The 1,313-nt window shown below is 42.3% G+C and overlaps 1 protein-coding gene across 1 annotated transcript in view; it reads right to left on the bottom strand.

The window, feature by feature from the left end:
* Window positions 1-234: 234 nt before the first annotated feature.
* LOC109166088 (squamosa promoter-binding-like protein 6) overlaps window positions 235-1,313 on the bottom strand; it is a 1,998-nt gene continuing 919 nt past the window's right edge. Inside the window, exons 3-4 of the mRNA XM_019314978.1 lie at window positions 353-845; window positions 235-292 (exon numbers count right to left, since the gene is read on the bottom strand). Of these exons, the coding sequence (XP_019170523.1) occupies window positions 403-845 (443 nt within the window). The 3' untranslated portion in view covers window positions 235-292; window positions 353-402. The remainder of the gene's footprint in view (window positions 293-352; window positions 846-1,313) is intronic.

Raw genomic sequence — 1,313 nt, 5'->3', positions numbered from 1 at the left:
TGTCGGCCTAGGGGGAAAGAATTTCTCCTTTGCATTGTGTGCAAAAAATGTAATAATGTCATCAGCACAATTCAATTTAGAACCTAAGTAACTGGTTCACATTAGGATCATGCCTGAAGGCAGTACTTAAAGGAATGTTTGTGCATACAGAATAATGTATAATGGGATTGATAAGCTCACACATGCCACTTATTTACAATAGTGAATGAACAGATAGATCGATATAGTATCATAGCCTGCTCTATTTTACCATCCAGATGAGGAAGTGGGCATAAACAGATGATTATTGCACCTGCAGCCAGAATAATGAAAACTGTTGCAGTTGATCACAAAACGGGGTTTACCAGTGCACGCCCTTAGATATATAGTGATTACAGGTTTCCCTCGTCGGTACAGTTTAGATCAAAATGAAGCGAATTCCTGTTGCTGCTGCTGCTGCACCCTTTGGAACAGAGCTGATAACTGTTGCAGATCAAGAACAGATCCACTTTCTTGATAATTTCCTTCTGGCTGATCAGCTCCATTGCAGCCATGGAATGTGAGGCTATTTGAAGTGATAGCAGGAAGGTTGCCACCAGTTGGTTCTGCTGACAGAAGATAGAGAGCATGTTTGGATTTTCGGCCAGCAGCTGATGAAGTTTCTTCCATGGAAGCTTGTTTTTGTGGGTCGTGCTGATTGGCATTGGTGTGGGCATTTGATTGTTGCAGTACTGTTGATTCCATTTGGCAGCTACTGTTCTTCCCATAGATGTCATGGCAGAAATAAGTCTGGGAAAGTTGTGCAGGAAAGTGGAATGGCATTGGCAGCCTCTGGGAAGCCACATCTAGGAACCTTGCTGCAGCCCCTGCCACATGAATGGATTAACAATTGCAGATCAAATCACAATGGATAAGCTAAAATGACAAGATTAGAACCGGCAAATCCCGGCCAAGTTGGTCAAACAATTGATTTGATCATCACAAGATTACAAGTTTGAATTGACAAAGGCAGCGACCTATTGGCCTTTTTTATTTGAACCGATCAGCTATAAATAACCTAAGCTGATTTACCTCGGTTAGGGTCACAACTCACAAGGGTGTGGCTACAAATTGGACCCCTAAAGAGAGTGGCCTATTGGCTTTATTAATTTGAACTGTTTAGCTATGAACAATATATCTAGGCTGGTTTACCTTCTGCATAAGGTCACAAGGGTACTGTAGTTACAACAAGTTCGACTCCCAATGAAAATGGCTTACCTAGGTTAGTTTACTTCTGGCTAGGGCTGCAAGGGTGTACTTCTACTCCTAATGAGAGCAGCCTACCTAGGTTGGTT

This window comes from Ipomoea nil, unplaced genomic scaffold (genome assembly GCF_001879475.1).
Source record: "Ipomoea nil cultivar Tokyo-kokei standard unplaced genomic scaffold, Asagao_1.1 scaffold3087, whole genome shotgun sequence".
In the NCBI taxonomy this organism is placed as follows: Eukaryota; Viridiplantae; Streptophyta; class Magnoliopsida; order Solanales; family Convolvulaceae; genus Ipomoea; species Ipomoea nil.
This window is presented reverse-complemented; position numbering and strand designations above follow the sequence as displayed.